At 36.2% G+C, this 22,754-nt stretch overlaps 1 protein-coding gene across 5 annotated transcripts in view; it reads right to left on the bottom strand.

Annotated features, from left to right (window-relative positions):
- Positions 1 to 1,368: 1,368 nt before the first annotated feature.
- The window catches only part of TMEM196 (transmembrane protein 196), a 53,057-nt gene continuing 31,671 nt past the window's right edge, over positions 1,369 to 22,754 (bottom strand). For 3 of the 5 annotated variants that reach the window (XM_044246173.1, XM_044246172.1, XM_044246177.1), the window contains exons 2-5: positions 12,482 to 12,538; positions 8,111 to 8,365; positions 6,885 to 6,958; positions 4,136 to 4,187 (exon numbers count right to left, since the gene is read on the bottom strand). In XM_044246173.1, coding sequence (XP_044102108.1) covers positions 4,181 to 4,187; positions 6,885 to 6,958; positions 8,111 to 8,365; positions 12,482 to 12,538 — 393 coding nt within the window. In that variant the 3' untranslated portion in view covers positions 4,136 to 4,180. Of the gene's footprint in view, positions 4,188 to 6,884; positions 6,959 to 8,110; positions 8,366 to 12,481; positions 12,539 to 22,754 lie in introns of all 5 variants that reach the window. The other 2 variants (XM_044246176.1, XM_044246174.1) reach the window with 1 other exon arrangement.

A 22,754-nucleotide genomic window follows, 5' to 3' on the forward strand; every position in this document is an offset into this window, starting at 1 on the left:
AGAATGAAGTGATGCCAAGTTCTGAAACTTTATTTGGAAACCGTGTTCTAACCAAATGGTACTTAAGATGCTCTATCTAAATTTCTGAAACATGTTTGCTAAATAATCTTTGAAAATGCAGCCTTGGACATACGGTTTCTAAACATGCCACTTTTGAGCTTAAGTCAGTGAAAAGAGTAGAGGACCACAGATTGTTGTTCTCACCTTCCCAAGCATAAGAAATGCAGAATTTTTCATTGATGCATGGTAATAGGCTGAGTAAATTTCTTCAAAAATAGAAGTTACACAACATCTCATTTTACCTGTCAAACACAAAATATTTAGTTATTTATAGGAATATTTCTATGACCAGAATTTTTTTTTTTAAAACATGAAAACTCAAGCAACTTTTAGACTTTATTATGGATTTGGCCTACACTGTATTTTTTCTTGTTCTTCTTGGTCTATGGACTTAACTGGTCCATCAACTTCAAATTTCATGGAGAGTTTACCAATTTTTTTTTACATTTTATTTTAATGATAAGGACTGTGGTTTTGACTAGCATTGACTGATAAGACTTTCTGAGGTGATGTTTACCCTGTGTGGTTATCGAGTACCCGGAATGTGGCTAGCTCTATTCAGCTGAGAAACTGAATACTTAATTTTGTTTTGATTAATTTATATATACATTTAATCACACATGGATAGATTAGTGGCTACACTATCAAAGAATATAGGTAGACCTTAGAAAAGTGAGTTTATGACCCTGAGCAATTCACGTCTACATTTCTACGTAGCATTAACACTGCTGCTTTGGATTGTGTTCTAGGGTTTTCCTCAGTGGCTCTCAATTAGCAGGCAATACTTACCTGCCAAAGAGAGAAGTGAAAATTTGTTAGGACATTTTTGTTTGTCCTGGGGTATCCTCCTGACATTTACTAGATAGGGGACCAGAGATGCTTAATGGCTTAAAATGTAAAAGGCAGTTTGCACAATTACTGTCCACCCCAAAAGCCAGTAGCAACAATTTGACAAGCACCAGGTCAGCAGAGTTCTCTGAATACTGTGATTTCATCTGTGAGATCCCCTGCAACTTCAGTCCTATCTATAGCTAAATCTGTCTCCTACAATGTGTATCTTATCAATGCCTGCCTCCAGGGGACCTCACTTTCTTATGGTCATTTGTTCTGCATCTTCAACCACTCCTCCTCGACATTTCCCGTTGCAGAAAATACCCTGTCTGAATTCCATATCCACTAGCTGGGACTCTCTCTCCTCTTCATTCACAGCACCCTGTCCTCTGCCAATCTAGGGGACAATCCTGTCCCCCAGAACCTAGTGGGGGAAACTATTTTTTCTATTATGATGAAAAGAGAGTTCACACCATATGCAGTTTCAAAGCACACCATTTTATTACATAGACACATCAATAGAGTTATCATACCATGTTCCACTTCTAAACAACTGTAGATGTGTGTGTGTGTTTAAACACACACATGTTTAAGTTTCCAAGCAGAATCCACTTTTATTCTTTTATGCTTACAATAACTTCACCTTTTTGTAGCTAGTTTCTACAGCACACCACCACACTAGTGTCACATATTTTGTTTCTTCATTTACTTTCCCCCAAGGGTAGGCTCACACTAAAACTATAATGTAGTCACTTAAAGTATTCTAGTTCATAGATCAATTTATTGTGAAAGTTGAATTTTCAAGTACTCGAACAATGTCTTCCTAACGTCCCCTAATTATCTCAGAAAGAATCACTCTACGTCCCAAATAAATCCCTCTAAATAACTGAGCCCTGAAAATATTGGGTTAAAAGAACTACATTTAAAGACGTATCTATGTCTGGTTATATACACGGTAGCCTATTTGGGTAACTGTCATGATTGCATCTCTTCTTAAGTCTATATTGAAGCAGTGATATGCCTACTTTGTCCTTTGATGGGTGATTTCATAAATTATTTCAAAAGGCATTAAAACATCTTACTGATGTATTAGAACTCTGTATTATACAAATATGTCTACAAAGAAATGCCACCTAGAGTCAGTGGTTATTCCTTCAGTACAAAACTACATCCTTGAGTAAATTCAGTAGAGCCACATATATATAAAATATCTGTATCTATAGTTTAGATTTTCAGTGATAAAGCTTATGCCTGTTGATGGCATCAAAAGAATAGTGATAATGTTAATTCACTATTTGAGGTTGCATTTATGGGCAGCTTCTGTAATCTACTGGATATTGAAGTTATTCATATGAGTTAGGAGCCTTCAAGCACTACAGCAAACAACCATAGCCCAGCTATTTTATTTGACTATCTACAGCCAGAATTTTTTTTATGAGTCAACTTAAATAGGGTAGGTGATGATCACGATACTCTAAAACTAGAAGACCTTCAGATTTTCATTAACTGGAGTTATTATTTTGTTATCATAATTAAAACCCATATTTTGTTTCTAAATGATAACATGTTCTCATCCTGAGTGTTAAAGGTTGAATTTACCTGTGGTTCAATAAGTAACTCATACAAATGACCTGAAAATTGATTAGCTTTGGGGAAAAATGAAAGTATCCAATACAATGAAAACCACATATTTTGAAATATTAGATTTCTTTATCTGTTATCAGAGGTTGTGTTCTCATAAATATTTTCAAAGACCGTGCTATTTTCTTGCCTATTCATATTGTCACAGGTGGCTATTTTAACATTTCCCTGTGGAAAAGAAGGACTGAATCTAACTACATAAATGTAAGCCTATCTTTTTATTTCGTTCTACAAAGAACTCTTTCAGGTTCTTTGGATATGCATATTCTTAAAAATGGTCTGTTTATATTATTTTCATAAATTATAAAATTTTAAAAATATCTAAATTAAATTCTAGCAAAGTAAATTTTAACTTTACCTTTTGCGCAGACATCATCTGTCCTTTTATATAATTTAATTGGGCTGCAAAGTGTTTGAAATGTAAGTATCATGAAAATCACGTGTCATTGTATCTACATTAATAAATGTGTAAGTATGTGATTTAAAGTTGTTATGTTTATAAATCAGTATTAATCATCGTTATTACAGAAATGCCATTAATAGTAAAATAGCCAGATAAGTAATCTATCTTTATACTACACTATTCAGATCACTCAACTCCATAAATATCAGTCACAATGATATTTACACACAGCAGACATAATAAAAAGAATAAAAATGAACAAATTTAGTAGAAATCAAACGTGATTTTTGTGGGCATAGAAAAGCCTTGAAAAATTGCTTTCCCATCTCTTTGGGAATAGAATCCTGATAATACCCCAACAGCATTACAATTTCTTTTTGATTATCTATTTACATTCATGTATGCTATAAATATATGCTGTATATATTTTCTATATTTACAGTATATATACACACACATACACACATGTGTTATTTTATTCTTAGGCTCATTCATGAACATGCAGATCAATCTGCACAGTATAATCAAAACATATTTATTTTCCTTAAATGATATTCATTTATAACTTTTCACCCTTGTGCAAAAATGCAAAAATATCATACAGATTAGTATGGTTTCTCTCTAAAAAAATTTTCTTCTTTATGCTTTAGGGTTTTTAGTCATTTATAAATAAATTATGAAATATAGTTCATTCACAAATTGGAAATAACTTTAATGTTTTTACACCAAGGCATTACTGAGGTTTTGAATTGTGGTATTCTTGAAGCCACTGTCTTTCAAAACAAAGACATAAATAACTTATTGTTATTTCTTGATATTTGTACTTTATTTATATGAAATATGTCATTACAAATTTAATACTCATGCTAGTCAAATAGTGTTTTTGTAGAATATGAATTTTTCTTTCTGTTTATTCCTTTTTTTTTTTTTTCCTGAAAAGTCTTTAGAACAATCTGGAATGTCTGTTCAAATTACTGCACCAGAACATTTCTGGAAGATTCTCACGCAAAAAGAAAAAAAAAAAAAAAAAGCTGAAGAAGTAATTGAGGCAAACTGAGGGAGAATGATTATACTGGGTGCCCATGAGGGAAAACAGCAAATACAAGAACTGCTTTAATTTTATCCCCTACTCCTTTGGTATCTCCTTTCCTCATGAAAATCCTAAAAAATGTTCAGTTCTTTAAAACATTGATTATACTCTTCCGTTAAATATCAGTTGTGGTCCTCCATTGCTCATGTTGTCTGTCATTTCCTGTTAGGAAAATAAGATGAATTAGTTAAAATTTACTTTCAGAGTAAGATATTGATTTGGCTAATGGGTTTGCAAAACAGAAATTTCAAGCCACTGAAAAACTTCCTGAATTTTGGGGAAGGGCAAGGATTGATACTGTTGTTGCATTTGAGAAAATGGAATTTCATGGCATCTTGGAGCACATGAAAATGCTGAAATGATAGTCTGTTAGACCAAAGTCTTCAATGCACAAAAACACTTCATTCTGCCCCCAGTGCCCTGAGTCTCTCCTTTTCTTTCTCAACTTTATTTTGGAAAGAACTCACCTAGAAAGAAGATGGTTAAATGCCTACACTTACCCCTTGCATTGGCTTCTCTGCTGAGCGTGTCAGCGAAGTGCCCACATAGCGTAGGGGTTATCTCATTCTATAGAAAAATGTGTGGCCTTTTTGCAAAGAACTGAAATAGGTACACAGGGGGATTATTGCTTATATGCAACGGTGGATCACAGTGGGGAAGATTGGCTTTCATGACACTATCATTCATACAGTTAAAAAAAAAAAAAAAAAGCCCAACCAAACAAATAGTAAAACTACTTAATACGTTTCTTAAGGGATCAATTACGAGGACGCTAATAAGGAAAACTACATGGAAGGCAAATGAAAACTTAGATAGAAAGGATGAACTAACGTTAAGTTCCATTTGCAATTTGAGAAAATGTTACTTTAAAAAAAATTTAGATGTTTTGAACTCATACTTATCATTGAACATTAAACTCCTCCCTAAATATGAGAAGGTAATGAGATGCGAAGCCCATTCACATGTATAATGGTTAGTGTGCCATATTATAAGGAATATTTAAGCAAAAATAATCTAAAAATCTTTCCACATGTGAACAAGCCTATTTGCAAAAGTGTAGTAAGGAAAATTCAAATCCAAATTCTTGTTCATTTACCTTAAGCCTATCAGTTTATATTTGATTGACATTTGGGGGAGAATTAGAAATGTGTGCTTTTGTAAACTTTAGAAATTCTTCCCAATATTTATTTGAAAAATGAAAAGGTATCCATGCCCTATTTTGACTCTCTTCTCTTAGAAAATCCAATATAGGAGATGAAATAGAATAAAGATACTAGCTTCTTGCTTTGGCTGGTTTGGAAAGTTGCTCAGGCAGAGGATCTGTGAGGGACGGGAAGGTAGAAATTGGCCTGGGTTTTGAACTTTGCTTTTGAAAACTTTGTTGTTTTGAAAGATGTGGTAGAACTTCTCCCAAGAAAATTGGGAGAAAGGAGACAAGAGGCACTGGGGACGTGTCCTACTATCACATCAAGCTCTGTCTCTCCAGGCAAAGTGCCTGGCCTCTTCCAGGTCCTAAGGAGTAATCTCGTACCTGGCTGGCTATCCACTATATCTCCCTGGTAAAGTGCCAAGAAAATACTAGAAAAAAGCCGAGAAACTCAAACTCTTTTAGGATGAAGACTCTGACAGGAAGTGAAGAAGGTTCTTTGGCACCAGCAGCCTGTTTCTGTGGCCTGGTGATGGTTCAGTGACTGGCTCACTGGGCGTGCAGATGGTAAAAGTAGGCGTGGAAACACAGTGGGATTGTTGGGCTGAGATTAAGTTCATCAGCAGGAAACCCGATTTGAGGCTTCATTCAAAAACTCACTGTGGGTGGCAAGTTAAATAGAAGCGATTCTTCAAAAATGATCTTTAACAAAATTTACTCATATGGCTTTTTCTATTCCGCATACGAGTACAAAAACAATTTCATAATGAACTGATAAAAGTAAAATTCTTAGGTGCTTCTTCTCTCTAAATGAATTTGCATTCAGAACAGTAGCTTAGAAACCATAAAAACTAATCTAATGTAGAATATTTAATTGCAGCATTAAGAAAAAAAAATCCAGTTTTCAAAAAGCTTAAAAATGAAAAGCATTTTCCTAACTAAACTCATACTAATGTGGACACTGTAAAATCAAGGGTAGGAGAAAAGAGCAAAAATTGGATTTTAAACGCATTAGCATTTTTAGTTTATTTGCAAATAGGCATGTCCAATTTGGTAAGAAGAATATGTTCTAAATTTGGGCAGGACCAAATGTGACTATTTGCAAGTGGATATACTCTCCACCACTGGGCCATAGTATCAATGAGACTTTCTGGATTTCCACTTATATCACTTAACCAAAGAGAGAATGACGACTATTTCTTTTTAGCAACCGTAAGTATAGGAAATAAATGTGAAATGTATCACAACAGATAATTTTGTCAAAAGACAGGTCTCGCACAGCATTTTTACTGTATTAGTGTCAAACTTATGTCATTTACTCATGCAACTTTGGCATGAAGGAGATACTGTTTGTCGTTATCAGATACACCTATTATTAAAAACAGAACTTGGGTCTGTGAATGATGGTATTGAGTCAGAATCATGATGTAGCAGAAAATAAAGGAGTCATGAATCATCCAAACAGGAGTGTGTTTGGATGCTTATAGGAGGCTGAATATTTTAAATACTCAACCAACTTTCAAGCTGCAAGACTCTGCCATGTAGGTTTCTGTTGGGTCCTCAAAGTAGTTCTCTTGACAGTGATACTTTGAGGAGCAACAAGCATCTCAGCATCAGGTCAGACTGATCTGCTGACATCATGGCTTCCTAGAAAGAGGCATCGCTTCCTGTGGTGACATTACAACATGGTAACTCCCTAGAAATCAGCGTACCTTGTAGGTAACTCTGGTGTCGGGGGCACCACCGGGCAGCTGGGCAAGTCGGTTATTTCAATAGCCCTCAATCTCTAATATAAATATAACAATCATATAATAAATATTGTACAAACATACACACACACAAAAACTAAATCACAGTAGTATAAAAATAGAGCACAAATAAGCTACTATCCAAATACTTAACGGTAATCTATTTTTAACAACCCATTTCTTTAAATTATCAGTCCCGCTAATTACACCATAGTTTTTTTTAAGAACAAGCGTACATCAGTTCCAAATCACTTTTTTCATGGAGCAATTTAAGAATATCTACTCTCTTTATTTGAATGTATTGATTGCATACAAAATAGAAACACTTAAAACTATGGAATACATATTTTTTTCTTCAGAATCACATTACGAAGGAATATGAGGTAGTAACTCTTGCTTACTCTGTCTTCTATTCTGTGGTTCTATTTCCATGATATCAAGTGAAATATTATCTTAGCCAGTTTAGTTTACAGATGTTTTAGCTTTTCCTTCATAGATCCAATAACAGGAACTGAATTAAGAAATACGTGCAAAATGCAACAGAAACACAGCTCACTATATCATCTGTCCTTCAAGCAATAAATGTTATTACTTCCTGTTTGAATGAGTTTTATGAAACAATTAGGCAAGAATATTATTTAAAATATAGGCAAAGCTACCCAAATATGCATGAAGTTTAGATGAGAATTTAATGTTGCCTTATGTGGACTGTACTATCTGCACTGGCAGGCAAGGCTTTTTGTTGCCTTATTAAAAGGTCCTTTTATGCTTCAAAATCTAATTTACATAATCAGATGCATCTACTTACAAGCACAAGAGGTGAGCTAGAAAGGGGAATTCATCAGATTTCTAAAACTGGCATTGTTGAGAGGGTATTTAGTTTTATGTGTTTTTCCTCAGTATAATACACAAAAATCCATATTTATAAGCCATTCACTATTTTATGAAATGCTATTTTAGGAACTGTGTTTTGGTATAGATAGAGAGCTATGAAACTGTTGAAAATAGGTGTGCCCAAAATAGCAGAGAAAAAAAAATAATACAAAATTTCTATTCTTAGCCCAATAGGGCCAAAGTTGTAGAAAATCCAATTCCTCAAATTCTCGTCTAAAGCTGCCAGTTGACTGACCAAGATTTGACTGCAGTCTCCGTCACATGCTAGCGGTGGGCTGAAGAGGCACAAAACTTACTTTCTCAGCCATTTCATGGGAGTGGTGCAGTGAGTGCTCCCTCTCCGAGAACATCCTCCTCTGTTCGTAGCTGGCTAGTCGACAAGTTAGCCAGGAAGAGAGGGTGCAGCCGCCGATCCCGATGCACGCAAGGGACATGGAGGCAAGATGTAAAGGATAGAGGGAAGAGGTCTTCTTTGTCACTGCCCGAAGGAACTGAACATTCAGGATGCCCCCAATGAGTCCACAGATGCAGCAGGCAGAGAAAAGGATCATCTGGGAAGAAAAAAGAAAGGGAGTGTCAAAATTGAGGGAGCCAGGCAGACCCAGAACACAGTGCCTTGTCCTGCTGCACCTCAAGGATGTCTGAGCTACAGTCAAGGGAAGGGGCTTTGGTGCTTCTCAGAGGGCAGGCACTCTCCTTCACCAAGTTTCTGTGCAAGCGGACTCAGTGGGGAGAGCACAGACTGCAGTGTTTCAGGACAGCTGACTGTATAAAGGCTAAGGACACATCTTTTGAAAACCCTGAAGTAAGCAAAATTTGTCTTCAAGGTAGATTCAGACTTAAATCATATTTAGTTACTATGTGCTTCCTATGCGAGGAACCTGAACAGATACCATCTCACCCAGCAAACCTCTGAGAGAAATTGTAATAGACATTTTGGAATATGAATGGTGAGCAGGTAACACTCAAGTTTAGGGACTGAATCCAGATTTTCTGACTCTAAACCTAGTTTCACTATGTTAATCCCCCTAAAATATAGAAATATCTTCTCATTGAACTGTCAGGAGTCCCACCAAACTTCAGATCTTGATACTTCTCTAGAAATGTGGGTGTGGGGAGTTTGCTTCCTTCTCTTTTTCATTCCTGGGAGTTTTATTGTGTGTCTGTCTCCCCAAATGATAGTTTAGGGACTCCCTGTAAACTGGCCCTTAATATTACAATTTTTTTTGTTACTCTGTGCACCACAGTGAAGAATATACAATAGACATTCCAAAAATACTGTCTTGTTGTTTTGGGGGAAACACAGGATAGGGCTTTGCTTTTGATCCTATTACTGGTTTGATCTGGATCTCTGTTAAGAGACCTTGGGGGTGTTATTCTACCTAAATATCATAAATTTAACTGAATATTCCAAAAGCTTTAATGATTTTATTTTATATTTGCATTTAGTTCAAATTCCCCCATGGGCTCTCCTTATACTTTATAGTGTGATACTAATATAATTATCCACATTTACTTCCATTTTTCTCCAGAACATGGTCTTCACTCCAGTCCTCTGCCTTGCCAATCCTACAGCTTGTTCATTCCCACCTCAATGACATTTTCCATTTCCTGGAAATGATGTCGCTTCTTTCTTGGACTCCTAGATGAAAGACCCAAAGGCAGTCCTAACTTCTTCAGAAAGCCTTCCTGGATTTGCTGCTCTCCTCCTTTGGCAAAATTCCATTGGGCAAATAAGTATGTAACATAATATAACATTTAATTTTACAGTATCAGGAATTATTTGCTGTTGATGTGAGCTGAGTTTAAAATGTATTTATTGAGCACCTAGCATCTTTTAGGCCCTGAGTGAGGGAGCTTCTGGCATTATTAAAAAAAGAATAACTCATAGTTATTGCCCTTGTGTATGCTGGGCTCTTATGTGAGAGAGATCCAACATTTCAACCTGGCATGGCAAATATTAAGAAAGACGGATGAATTGGTTGCCCTTGGAATGAGGAGGAGCTCATGAGCTTCAGACAAAGCTTCCCTGATAACATGTCATCTAAACTAAGGGCATACAGTTCCCAGAAAAGGGTAAGACCCCAGATATCTGAAATAGCTTAGTGAAATAGCATGATGGGCAGAAAGAATTATAAGCACTTTGCAACTTGTAACTCTAACTTAATTCAGCATCCTTATTGTGTCTGTTTCGCAGTATCTATCTCCAAGACTGCAAATCCAATGATGGATGAGTATATTTTTACAGTGGATTAAATATAATACTGAGTATCAATGACCAAATAATTGAATCATCCCAAGTGGGAACCTGTTGCTCCCAGTTTCATATAGAATCAATATACTATCTTTAAAGTATATTCAGACAGTATGCAGTTTCTTAGGAAATACTTTGGTGTTGGCTCATTCTCAGAAAATACAGGAAGATGTTACACTCTAGCCTTCAAATAATGAATACTGTTAATTAAGAAAGTAAATGACAAATTACTTGACTATTATAAGAAAACATGTAATCTCTCCTGCTATTAGTCTCATTCAGTCTTGAAAGTCATGACATTTCATTAACACGCGCCAACAGAACATTCTCACCTAGGAATTAAAATGTTAAAATCTATACCTACATTTATAACCACACATGATTTTCAAACCTCACCAGACTAGAGAATTTAGACTCCAGAGATATTTGGAGTGGAGAAATTATCATGCAATTTGATTGAAGGGTAGAGAACCCTTGATAGCTAAATGTCATCTATGGGAATATCAAAGAGTAAAAGAGGTTAAAGTGAATGGTGGTTTATAAAAAGTTCAGCTCTAATGAATTTTTTATAACTCTTAAGAGAATTTAGAAAAACAGAAAAAAGACACTAGTGCCTTTTTAAAAATTCCTTCTTTTCCCTTCTCCTATGAACTGAATATTTGTGTCCCTCTAAATTCAACTGTTGAAGGCTAATCCCTAATGCTACAGTATCTGAAGGTGGGAACATAATTTGGTCAGGAAGATAATCTTGCAAGATAATTAGATCAGGAAGGTGGAGTCCTCCTAATTAAGGTCAGTGTCTTTATAAAAGAGATTCTAGAGAGTTCTCTTTCCCCTTTTGCCAGATGAGGACACAGTCAAACATTTGCAACCTGGAAGAGAATCTTACCAGAACCCAACTACACTCATCTGGGTCCCTAATCTGGGTCCAGCCTCCAGACCCCTGAGAAAGAGATTTCTGTTGTTTATAAGCCACCCAGGCTACATTCTTTGTTATAACAACCCAAATAGATGAAGACATCTCTCCCCCTTTTCCTTCCCCTGTTCCTTCTCCTCTGCCTCGCCCTATTTTTCCTCTCCCTTCCTATTTCTGTCTTTGCCCTTTTCTTCCTTTCTCTTCCTCTTTCTCTCCCCCTTTCTTTTATTCCTTCCTTCCTTCCATCCTTCCTCTCTCTCTCCCTCTCTTTTCATTCCTTCCTTTCACCGTTTCTCCCTCCCTCCCTTCTTCCCTTCCTTCTCTCTTTCCCCTCTTCTCTCTCTCCCTTTTTCTCTTTCTTTCTTCCAAATCCCAAGAAATTGTTATTATATAGCCATAAAGACTCTGGTAAAATAAAAGTAGGGAGGGAATGAAGGTCATGTTTAATAAGTGATGGGAGATTCATAGATGCAAACTATAAGCCTCCAAAAATTTGTATCTAACACTTTCCCTTTAGGTAATTTTAAAAAATTACATCTCACATGGCTAAAGCAATAGGTGCTTCATTTTTTTGGTCACAAGAGGTACACACACACACACACACACACACACAAAATATGTGATTTGAAAACGTAGTTAAACAAAAATAACTAATACTCACATCCCTGCCCTCCTGAGATAACTGGCCTCCCCCTGGAAACCTCCTTTTAGGATCAAAGACCACTTTCTAGGGTCCAAGTGTAGTATTAATTTTGCTAACTTAACAACAGTCTCTGATCTTTCCTATCGCACACAAAAAAACGAAAAATGCTTTTTCCCTCTTTTGAACTCTCCAAAAAAACATCATGGAGGGAAGTGGGGAATCCCCACTTCAGCACTTCAGCATACAGAAGTTCTCCTCCAGCCATTATCACAGTTAACTGGGAGCATGTTCCATACCCCGGAAACCCATGATAATACTGTAAAACATCTGAAAACACTTATGTTTGCATTCACAGTAATAAAATAAAATTAAATAAAAAAATAATTGGGAAGTAACTGTAACTATAACAACACAGCTGTTTTGCTGCATTGCTAAATTGACTTCACAGTCAAAGCCAGTAATCCGTAGGCCCAGTTCCACATTTAAACAGTTAAATTTCCCATGAACTCAAGCCATGTCTTTTTTAGCTTATTGAAAGATTCATGTATCTGAGTGTTTAGGCGTCTATAAACTGGAAAAGTGGAGACTGTCAACCACAGCAGTCATTATGGGTTCCATATTCATGCATTTAAAGAGTATCTCAAAGCTTTTCTTTCTTTTTTGTCATAGTCTCTAATATTCTTGATAGGCTTTTTTTTTTTTTTAATGAAAAAGCCACTATTTATTTGTCAGTCCTCTTTTCATCCTAAATAAGTAATATTCAGTATGTGAAAGTTGGCTTGTCATCATTTCCATTTTTGGGTTCCTACATTTCAAATACTTCAATGCAAAATACAAACAAGGCAGAAACTTACGACAAGTCCAGATTTTTTTTTGGCGCACAATATTCCACATATGCCACAAAGAAGGAACTGGAAGGGAAAAGAACAACAATTATTCTATATTCAAAGATAAGAAAAGCTCTATTTTATTTTATTTTATTTTATTTTTTAGCTTATAGCTCACTCATGACACTTGCTCCAGGGAAGAATGAAAATTTTACATTCCCATCAAAAGCTGGAAAGGAAAATACCTCATTCTAGAAGAGTCAGAGATAAAAAGGCTAACTTTAGTGAAAATTTGTTCTTTGCCAAGTTGATATAGATAATCCTGGTACTTAAGCAAAACTGGAGTCAGTTTTATATCAGGCAAAATTATGAAGTAAATAAATTTGGAGTTTTGTTCCTCCTATTTTCTTTCATTGTCTTCTTATCCCTTTCTACTTTCTTAGGGAGAAAAGTGGTGTGATATATTCATTCATAATTGATTTCTAAGCAATTAGAAATCAATGGGCTCTACTACAGGTCAATCTCACACAAACAAGAAGAGAAGGCATCAGAAAGGGAGATGTCCTTTAGGGACATTCTTTTTACCTCTTAAACTATGTCAGATAAAATGGTGACCTCATTCTACCAGAAATATGGTCCGTGTGCATACGTTGTTAGAACTCAAGGAGATGAAGCTGTTGGTGGCATGTCATTTCTTGTAAATAAGCACATAGGTCACATAATTGCTTTGCAAAGAAGAAGCATCCAATAGTCTACCAATGACACACTATTAGATACTTTGGTTATCGGAAAATGGTAAATCATTTAACTCGGTTAGAAACATTTAGAGCCAAAAGAAAAAAAAAGAAACATTTAGAGCCATTTGAATGTGCATTTATACATACATCTGGCTGGAAGCAAACCATATAAATAAAATAATACAGTCATTAATAAATAATAAGCCCACCAAGGGCTTTCAGACTAGCAAATAAAGCTTATAAAACAGTGCAGTTAAGTTTTTCCTTTTGATCTTCTTTTAAATTGTTTTATCTCAAGTCAGAACTAATAATGTAAGTGGTTTTAATTGGGTTTCACACATCGGTAGACTTTATAAATATATACATAAAAATATTCTAAGAATTATCTAAAATAAATAAAATGCTTGTGAGAAACATCATCAAAATTGGGAAAAGAAATAATAAGTTACTGAAGTTTCCCTTTGCAGGGATCTTTCCATATAAGGGAACAAAATAATTATAAAGCAGGCAATGATGCAGCAAGACAGATCAGAGCACAAGGATATATAAGGATTTGCTTAAAACATAGATGATCTTTCAAACTAAAGGTAAAAAGATCAAGATCCAATGGAATTAGGGCAGTTTACAAACTTTCCCTAACATAATACACAAAATATCTATGAAACAGTTTGAATATGTAAATGTATAAAAAAAAAGTATAGTAACATTCAGCAAAGTTAAATATTAATGTAATTTTAGAGGAGTGAGAAGGATTTATATAACATAACAGCAAAGTCACAGACCAAAATGGAAAGTACTTATAAATATTAATACATAAAAATATATTTTTATGTATTATATAATACATATGTATTATATTTATGTATTAAATAATACACCTCTCAAAAGCAAAAAATAAATTGGGATCATATTTAGAAAGCCTATGACAAACAAGGGTTAACATATTATTAATTTAATGAAGTAATTTTAATACCTGAAACCATGAGAACATAAAAATTCAGAACTTTATAAAACTTGAATACTCGTATAGCTTTCAGAAGTTTTAAAAAGCTACTTCTGAGTAACCATTTGTCACCCCCCACCTTTGTGTCTTGGGTCCAAATGAACTTGTCCTTAAGAGTCCATAAAAATATATTTTTATGTATTATATAATACATATGTATTATATTTATGTATTAAATAATACACCTCTCAAAAGCAAAAAATAAATTGGGATCATATTTAGAAAGCCTATGACAAACAAGGGTTAACATATTATTAATTTAATGAAGTAATTTTAATACCTGAAACCATGAGAACATAAAAATTCAGAACTTTATAAAACTTGAATACTCGTATAGCTTTCAGAAGTTTTAAAAAGCTACTTCTGAGTAACCATTTGTCACCCCCCACCTTTGTGTCTTGGGTCCAAATGAACTTGTCCTTAAGAGTCCTTAGGACTCCTCCTTACCGATCCTGTCTCATGTCTATTAAGGCTGTGCTCAAGCCATTCCACTTTGTACCCCTCGGTGCTTCCAAGCTTCAGATCAAACCCTCAGCATGCCCTTGTCCTTGCTTGCCTGACTAACCCATTACTCACGCTGAAAGTCCACTCACCCAGAACTCATTCCTGAAGTAATATGAAAGCAATATAGTTTTGTGTTCCTTGGATCTCTTCTGAAATCTGTAAACATTGCCATTATTTATTCACAGCCAAGCTCGAGGGGACCTCAGGAGTTTAGGCCCAGTTCTCCTTCCCAGCCACTTGGTTAGAACATCTAAGTGGCAATAAAATTACTTCCTTCTATGGTCCACTAAGGAAGGAAGGAAGGTCTGGGCTTGGGGGTGTGGGGGAGGTAGAATATAAGGGGAATCAAACAATATGTTTCTACTCCCAATCAGGCCTGGAGAATAAATACTTCCTGATAGTTACTTCTGTCAGGGTATCTAAAATCCTCATTCCCTGGAGGAAACTTGTAATCTGAGAAAACATCTACATATGTAATGGGCAGTATATAAAATCAAGAAATTTATGAGGAGGCTTTAAGGGATGTTAGCTGAAATTTAGCCATCACAGTTTATAGAGAAGTATAAAAACAGCACAAGAAAGCAGTAAATGATCTTTCAATTTCACAGGCAGTCTGTAACCCCAAATCAGAACGCTGGAATGGATCTTAAAAGATGACTTAACTTAGTCCTTGCAGTTTGCACATGGGGAAGTACAGGTCCACACAGGCTTGGTGACTTGCTGAAGTCACTCATCAAGGTCACAAATCACCCATGTAATCTAAGGCTTTTTTAAGTGTCTGAGTTAATTTACTTCTAATAATGTAATGAAATGCTCTTCAAAAGGATTTTTCAGTGCTAGTACAGGACATCATACTAGCAAATCCAACCAGAAGTATTCAATGAACACCTGGTCATCTATAATTGCTCTCTTTGCCCTTCCTGTTGTTAATTTTTGTTGTAATAAGAATGATTATAAGACCAATCATAAAACAGTCTACAATTAAGCAAACCTTATTATATAGGGAATTTGTTATATTTCAAAATTTTTTTTTTTTTTTTTTTTTTTGCTCAATATAACTTTATCAAGGGTGCAAAACGCTCATACCACATTATGAAACAAGTGAAAAACAGATCTGTTTAAAAAAACAAAATTGACAGCTGGAAACATGTATATCTGAATTAGAGACACACTTTTACATGAGACAAATAATTGTATTTCTGAGAAAATAGGCTATGTAAACCCAGGAAGAGTTATTTGCTTTGCTTTTACTATAAAGTTATATAAATTAAATGATCTAATGACAGGGAGTGCAACTATGTAATGAAGCTCATTAGCCTTCTGAGCGGAATTCATCTGATTCTAACTTAGATTAAATTCAATAGATGACTAAGGTTGTGATTCATTGTAGGATGAAATGGAGCTGTAATGGAAATAGCATTCTGTATTTTGAGTGGATGCTCTTCATGCACAGAGCCTTCTGCTTTTGCTTAGGATGGAAAAAGAACAAAGATGTCATTCCCATGTAAACAATAAGAAAAAGCCAAAAAATGAAGACAGGGGTAACTTTGAGAGCCCATCAGAATGCTGAAGTCCAAGGCAATGAAATACCTGCAATTCAAAGAAGAATAAGGCCCTGGAAGGAAATTCTGGACACACACTGTGTCTTTTGTTGCAGAGACAGGAGAAGGGGATGTGGGTTGTCGCATAAGTGGGTGTGGGTGAGGGAGGGGGAGGCGGAGGAAAGCTCTGCTCTGTCCTTAGGCTTTCTTTGTTATGAAGCAAATGCTTTAAGCCCCTTGCAAAGGGTAGCAAAGCTTATCATTTCCAGGATTTATGCAAATACAGATTGCAACTCTAACTAGAGGAATTAGAGAAAAAGATAAATGCACCAAAGATAATCACTGTAATAGCACAATCAGTTCCTAACTAGAATGACTGCCTTTTGCACTAACAGCCTAGGAGAATATATGAAGAAAAAATACGGACAAGATTCTGAAAAAAAAAAAGTACATTTGAACTTTTGACATCCAGTCAAATTCTCTTTCACACAAGAGGTTACAAAAAAGACAGGATCATTTGGGCAAAAGCACTGTGGTGGGCTGAATTATGGCTCTTCCGAGAGATGTATGTCCTAATGCTCCAGAATCCATGAATGTTACCTATACAACAACAACAACAAAACCTTTGCAGATATGATTAAGGATTGTCCAGGTAGGCCCTAAATATCATCACAAGGGTCCTTTAAGAGGAAGAGAAGAAGGCGGAAAGAGACAGAAGGTTCCAAGAAGACACAGAGGGACACAGGGAAGGAGATGTGAAGAGTCCACACTGCTGGCTGTGAGGGGGAGGAGGACTGTGAGGCCCAGGATGTAGGCAGCCTCTGTGAGCTGGAAATGGATCCTTTCCTGCAGCCTCCAGAAGGAATCTAGCCCCACAGACCTATTTTAGATTTCTGGCCCCCAGAACCGCGAGAGAATAAATTTCTGTTGTTTTAAGCCACTAAGTTTGTGGTAGTTTGTTCCAGCAGGAATAGGCTAAGACAGGCTCCAAAACACTGTACACGACACACTCTACAAGAATTACTAGAAGTTGCTAAGGAAAACAAGCAGGGAAAACCATGAGATAAGAAAGAAATGTAGGAGAAAAACATAAAAGAAAACAAAACAATAAATCTTTTACATTCAAAAGTATTGATTGGAAAAATTAGTATCTGTTTAGAATGGATATCGCAGGCGATTCTGGCCTGAGACAGGGTGAGGTGGGGGTAAAGAGGATGTAAAGAGAGTTCAAAGACTCTTATCATTTAGCAGAATAACATAATAATTATAATACGCAATAATAACTAGAATAGCTAACTAGTTCTAGATATTGACGGAAAGTACAACTTTATTTTATTTTATTTTTTTGCATCTTGTAAGTCTTTAATTTTGCTCTAGGAAATTCAAGGTAGGGAAACAATTTGATTTTGATTTACTGGTGGCTCTATTAATACCTACAAATAACAAAAGTTTGCTTTGACAACTAAAGTGCAAGCGTTTTTACAAATATTTTACTTTTATATATTTTTAGGCATTTAAGTGACTTTAAAAAAAATTTTTATTTATGGGACGCCAGGGTGGCTCAGTTGGTTGGACGACTGCCTTCGGCTCGGGTCATGATCCCGGAGTCCCGGGATCGAGTCCCACATCGGGCTCCCAGCTCCATGGGGAGTCTGCTTCTCTCTCTGACCTTCTCCTCGCTCATGCTCTCTCTCACTGTCTCTCTCTCAAATAAATAAACAAAATATTAAAAAAAAATTTTATTTAATATATTTTTATTTTATTTAATATATTTTTATCCCCAGGTGTACAGGTCATTGAATCGCCGGGTTTACACACTTCACAGCAGGAAAGTACAACTTTAAATCTGTGCCTTGAAATACAGAGACTGAGAAAATAAAAATAAAGAGAAAAATACAATTTGATAGTAAAGACTGAACTGACAGATGCCAGGAAAGTTTTAAAAAGTGAAAGGAAATAAAGTGAAACTATAAAATAAGCTGGTATAAGTAATTCAGTAGTGTTAGCAATCAGACTAAATGTGAATGCATTCAGTTTTCCTCATTAGAGGGAAATAGAAGGGAAAAAACAGTCCACTAGGTAAAGAACGAAAGGGATTTGCTAAAAGATCCCTAAAATGAACAAATGAATGAAAACCTCTTCTTTCCTTCTGCCTTTCTGTCTCTGTCTGCCTCTCTGTTTCATTTCTCTCTGACTTAGATGTTTGTTAATGAATACTTTATGGAGTATTTCTTTCTGTCCAAGAAAAGTTTATTCTGGGAAAAGACTTTGAGTAAAAAAAAAATAGGGATCTTGGGGCACCTGGGTGGCTCAGTGGGTTAAAGCCTCTGCCTTCGGCTCAGGTCATGATCCTAGGGTCCTGGGATCGAGCCCCACATCGGGCTCTCGGCTCTGCAGGGCGCCTGCTTCCTCCTCTCTCTCTCTCTCTCTCTCTGCCTACTTGTGATTTCTGTCTGTCAAATAAATAAATAAAATCTTAAAAAAAAAAAAGGGATCTTGTAGAATTTCTCAATTTTAAGTTATATAATGGACAAATGTTGAAACCGTGGTTGTAATGGAAGCAGATAAAAACAGGGACCAGAAGAACAAGGAAGTGTTAGGTGAAGGGATTATGAAAGATAGTGGGCCAATCTTATTTTAAGAGGGCTATTAAAACTTTTGCCACATCACATTGAACCATCTCAGATGAAACAATCTTCACTGAAATTCACTGCCCATTACACAAGATACACATAGTAGAAAGTAGAAACAATGCTACTCCCCCCCCCTCCCGTCAACATAATGAGCTGAACCACAAATTGAACTTAAAACTTTGATAAGCTTTGGGACACCTGGGTGGCTCAGTGGGTTAAAGCCTCTGCCTTCGGCTCAGGTCATGATCTCAGGGTCCTGGGATCCAGGCTCTCTGCTCAGCGGGGAGTCTGCTTCTCCCCACCCCCACCTCTGCCTGCCTCTCAGCCTACTTGTGATCTGTCAAATAAATAAAATCTTTAAAAAAATACTTTGATAAGCTTTAATGATTTATATAATTTTGTGAAAATTAATGGTTTCTTTAAAAGACAGAGAAAAATGATCAAGAAAACAAATATTAAATTTTGAGAGACTGATTGGAAAGAAATCTATTTCTGGTTAAACTGTGTATCTCTCCTTGTACATGGATTGAAAGTTTGATGATTTGCTTTGCTACCACCCGTTCTTGTGTATTTTTATTCTACTTCAATCACCTGTTCAAGTATGATAACTGGAGTCTCTTAAAGAATTATTTTGTAGCTTAGCACACAAAACGCTACTGTGCTAATGTAGTTCATATTTTCCCTGATATTGTTGCTGATGTGATAGTGATTTTCTGGCTGTCCTTATCAGGATGAGTAGTTTTATTATCAATTAAATATAATGAATTATAAGCCACTGCATAAAGTAGATGTAGCTTCCATGACCATCACATTGCATTTTTAATTGGAAAGTTCTTTTCAGTTCAACACAGTCATAGTAGTGGCTGAAATACAGTATTTATGTTGCAAAGCATTTTGATTGTCTCTCAATTCTCTAGCGGAAAAAATGTATTGAAAAAGGGATTTTTCTTTCACGATGGGCAAGGAAGTAAAGAAAAGAAATTATGGAGCAAAGAAACAGTTTTGAACCTCATGCTATGTAAAAGTGCAATTGAATGTATTATTTCATTTGCCATTACTGGTACTGTTAGGGTGAGAGATTATCTATTTTTATATCCGACTTTGCCACAGCTATGCTGTTGAAAAGAAGTTTCTAGATAACACGATGGAATTTCAAACTGAATGAATGAATTGGTAGATGGGTAGTTGAATGTATCACAGGATACAAGGGGAGGGGCAGGAACTAATCAGATTTAGCCAATTACCGATGCATAACTGGGTGCAATTGTTCTTTTCATTGAATCAAATCGCATTAACTTCTTTTTTGTTTTCCTGAAACACTCCTGATTGGTCAGATTAGGTTAATTCTCTTCTCAATGGTGGCATTTGAAAATAATTTGGATGGTATTGACCTTTTAAATGTCACAATCCTAGCTTTGTGGGTTTCAAAAGTTTCCTTCCCAAACCTCAGATGTCCTTGAGATGTCAGCATGAGTAGAACTTTCTATTAAAAAAAAAAAAAAAATGTTGGGGTGCCTGGGTGGCTCAGTGGGTTAAAGCCTCTGCCTTTAACTCAGGTCATGGTCCCAGGTCCTGGGATCGAGCCCCACATCAGGCTCTCTGCTCGACGAGGAGCCTGCTTCCTCCTTTCTCTCTGCCTATCTCCTCTGCCTACTTGTAATCTCTGTCAAATAAATAAATAAAAACCTTTTTTAAAAAAGTGCTGAAAAAAATATTACCTTGACACTGAATGGTAACTGCCAGAAGATCCTTTTTAAATGTGAGTAACTTCCCAAACTAAAAAAGGTTGTAATCTTTTAAAAACCTTTATTGATGTATAGTTGACATATAACATTATATTAGTTTGTATTCTTAATTATGTGAGACAGAAAATGGCTTGGGAAAGGGCCCTATGATTATATATCCCAGCTGTTGATTTATTTTCTCTCAATAGACAAAGCATAGGTATTTCCCCTTGGTGTAACTAGAAATTGGGCAGTGTCTCAACACTCTCAACTGAATGCTCTTACTTACTATCACCTAGTCTGTTCTGTAAACAGCTCTGACTGATTATAATTCAATCTCCACTTTAAATGTCCTTTATACAGACACTGTCCCTTGATGCACACACTATCCCAGTCACATTCAGAAACTTGCTCCTGGAAGAAATCAGATACTTGTCATTTAGTCAAGATCAAATAATGTAAAAAATAGTCAACAGGTATCACCAAAAGCTTCAGGACATTAAAAAAATCAGAATATAATTTGTTAAAACGTGAGATCAATCGGTCTGTTACTCTGGGGTTCTTTTAAGCCCTTGGGTACTATGGCTGGCAAGCGTTTCTGCCTGAAAGCAGAGATTCTAAAGGAAAAAGAAGAGTTCCTCATTTTATAATTATAAGCCATGGCCTGTTCCTGGATGGACCATAACTAAAGGCAGGTAACTACCATCTATATGTGTTCCCTCTGAGGAAAAAGAGAATACTATGGTAGGCAGAGTAGGGTCCCTAAAAACAACTTCATTAAACTTTAGAGCTTATGTCACAATTATAACAATCCAGACCACATGAATCCTCCTTGAAATCTTTTGTAAGACCTCAAAGTGAAGGGATCTCTTCCCGGTTGAGGGCAGATGTCTCATCTGAATTCCATCTGAATATTTATCCAGTTCCAAGTACCAAGATTTCCCTCAACAACCAGATAATCCAAGAAAACACTTTTGGCTAACTTCATGATTAGACCCAATTCAGATTATATGACCTCAGTTAAGAAGCCTTGACAAGAATTTTTCAAGTAATTGCCTCTGTGAACCATTTTTATCAGAATGACATGGGGATATCTGTTATAAATGCACAGTCATGGGCCCCCACTGAATCAAATTTTGGTGGGGTGGGGTCCCAGAATCTGCATCTTGGATAAATTCCGCAGTAACTGTGATGCTCCTTAGAGTAGGAAAACCTTAGGTATAGAATCACAGGACTGATTTATTTCTCCCGTTTGGCTTAGGTGAGCTGACACCACCCGGAGCTGGCCACATGTGGGACCCACCATGGGACCCTGAAGGGAGGAGCGATGGATGGATGTCTAATACCAGACTCCAGAGACTCCCTAGGCTTATGATGAACGAAGGTTCTTCTCTTTCCCGAAGGATTTAACAGAGTATTTGTCTCTTCATTCCCAGGGGCAAAGACAGTTATCAGAAGCACCCCAGGAGAAGTAAGGGTGTTTTGCTCATTCATATTTCTATCAACCATGATTGGGAGGGTAGGGAAGGAAATTGATGTTGTCTTTTCTGGATCCTACTGTAGACATTTTATGCACTTGCATGGCAAGATTTACGTACCTTCTCTTTGACAGGTTCACGTCCCCCATCAAAGAATAGTGGCTTTTAAGGTCTTTATGCTTTTTCTCCTCCCCCACCCCATTTCCCCGATGATAAATCACTTCTGGTGATCAGAACACCTAGACTAAAGCAAAAGTGGAGCTCTCCGTGCTCCACAGAGAGCCTCTAAGGAAGAGAACTGGTTCTTTAAAGGACATTAACAAAGGGAAGTTTTCTTGCCCAACTTTTTCTCTTTATTGTTGTCTGTCTCCCTCTCTCTTTTAAGAGAGTCTGGAACAGGTGATTAGAGTCTTGCAAAAGTTAACACAGAGAAGAATTTTACTCCTACTCTGTGGTTCAGTATTATAGTTTATATGACTTAGCCAAGCTACAGTTCTCATAACGAATATTTTGGATCGGGTAGGAAATAATAGTTTTCTTCCTGAATGTATTTATGCCAGAGACTGTCAGCATACATAATTGGACTGTGAAAACCATTAGGTTGGAAAGAGTAAGTTAGTATGTTTCCAAACTCCATGGGTAATCACAGTTGCAGAGCACTATTTTTAACACACCTGAAA

The sequence above is a fragment of the Neovison vison genome, chromosome 4, assembly GCF_020171115.1.
Source record: "Neovison vison isolate M4711 chromosome 4, ASM_NN_V1, whole genome shotgun sequence".
Taxonomy (NCBI): Eukaryota; Metazoa; Chordata; class Mammalia; order Carnivora; family Mustelidae; genus Neogale; species Neogale vison.